The sequence below is a fragment of the Nothoprocta perdicaria genome, unplaced genomic scaffold (assembly GCF_003342845.1).
Source record: "Nothoprocta perdicaria isolate Ctin4 unplaced genomic scaffold, notPer1 scaffold_8, whole genome shotgun sequence".
NCBI lineage: Eukaryota > Metazoa > Chordata > Aves > Tinamiformes > Tinamidae > Nothoprocta > Nothoprocta perdicaria.
This window is the reverse complement of record NW_020456087.1, coordinates 8214796-8216349: the sequence shown is the minus strand read 5'-3', so window position 1 is coordinate 8216349 and position 1554 is coordinate 8214796. Positions and strand designations below refer to the sequence as shown.

At 62.3% G+C, this 1554-nt stretch overlaps 1 protein-coding gene across 1 annotated transcript; it reads right to left on the bottom strand.

Annotated features, from left to right (window-relative positions):
- SSTR1 (somatostatin receptor 1) lies at positions 1–1290 on the bottom strand. Its single transcript, XM_026051876.1, has one exon. The coding sequence runs from the start codon at positions 1151–1153 to the stop codon at positions 83–85; it is 1071 nt and encodes a 356-aa protein (XP_025907661.1). The 5' UTR covers positions 1154–1290; the 3' UTR covers positions 1–82.
- Between the last annotated feature and the right edge of the window lie 264 nt (positions 1291–1554).

Sequence of the window (1554 nt, the reverse complement as noted above, 5' to 3'; positions counted from 1 at the left end):
CAGCCACCCCATGCCATGGTCCCCGCCTCACGTGCCCCCCTCCTGGGGGGCAGCGGTGGAGATGGGGATCTGGGGTGCTTCCTCAGAGGGTCGTAATCCTGGAGGTGCAAGTGCCGTTCCTGTACATGCTCCCTGACTCCAAGTTTTCTGGGGGGAAGTCCTCCACGCTATATGCCCTGCTCTTGAGAGCAGTGGCATAGTAGTCGATGGGCTCCTCTGCAGCATTGTCCATCCAGCTGAGGCAGAGCAGCCGTTGGAAGGAGCGCTTGAAATTGTCCGAGAGAAAGCCATAGAGGATGGGGTTGGCACAGCTGTTAGCATAGCCCAAGATGACGGAGAGCTGACTGATAGTGGCATCATCCTGCTCTACGAAGACATTGACCAGCTGCACAATGTAGAAGGGCATCCAGCAGATGACAAAGACCATCACCACCATCATGACCATGAGAGTGATCTTACGCTCTGAGCGCTTGCGCTGCTGCCACCCGGCCTTCAAGGCCACCATGCGCATCTTGGCAATGATGAGGATATAGCAGAGGCAGATAGCCACCACAGGCAGCAGAAAGCCCATGAGAAAGGTGTAGACCACAAAAACCACCAGCCACCTCTGGGTGGGCTCTGGCATGAGCATGTTGCAAGCCACTGTGCCATCGCTGTTGGCTGCTGTGTTGGAGAAGATGATGATGGGCAGGATGATGAGGATGGAGAGCACCCAGACACCAAGGTTCACCATCTTGGCCACAGTGGGCCGGCGGTACCTAGCTGCCTTGATGGGGTGCACCACAGCGATGTAGCGGTCCACACTGAGCACCGTCAGGCAGTAGATGCTGGTGAACATGTTGATGGCATCCACGCTCAGCACCAGGCGGCAGAGCAGTGAGCCAAAAGGCCAGTGGTGCAGCAGGGTGGAGGTGACCAGGAAGGGGACGCTGAGCATCAGCAGCTCATCCGCAATGGCCAAGTTGAGGATGTAGATGTTGGTGGCCGTCTTCATCTTGGCATAGCGCAGGATCACGTAGATGACCATGGAGTTGCCACACAGCCCCACGAGGCACACCACGGAGTAGATGAATGAGATGAGGATGGCGCTGCCCTGGGACTCGCTCAGGGTGCTGTTCGGGGCGCCCGAGGAGTTCCTGGCGCTCGAGTCCATGCCCCCCGCCGCCGCCTCCTCCGCGGCGCCGCCGGCCCCGCCGCCGCTCTCGCCGCCGCCGCTAAAGCTGCCTGCACCGCCCGGGAGCCTTGGGCCGGGGCCATCGGGGAGTATCCGCCGCCCGCACCTCCCCGGCCCGGCTCAGCGCGGCCCGCGCCCGCCGCGCGGCATCGCTGCGGGGCGCCGGGCACGCACCGGCTGCGGCCGCCGCTCGCTCCGAGTGGCAGCGGTCGCTGCTCCCCGGCTGGTGAATGATTAATAGGCAGCGGCACGTCACGGGCTACGAAAAGGAGGTGGGAAAGCGGGGAGGAAAAAAAAAAGAAGATGCAGGAGGAGACGTAAGAAGGTGTCCCCTCCCTCCCAGCCCCTCCTGCCGCCCGTCCCGTCCCGCCCCCAGCCCG

What these genes read in the sequence shown, in the direction of transcription:
- SSTR1 (XM_026051876.1), bottom strand. Translation starts at nt 1,153, where the DNA reads ATGGACTCGAGCGCCAGGAACTCCTCGGGCGCCCCGAACAGCACCCTG.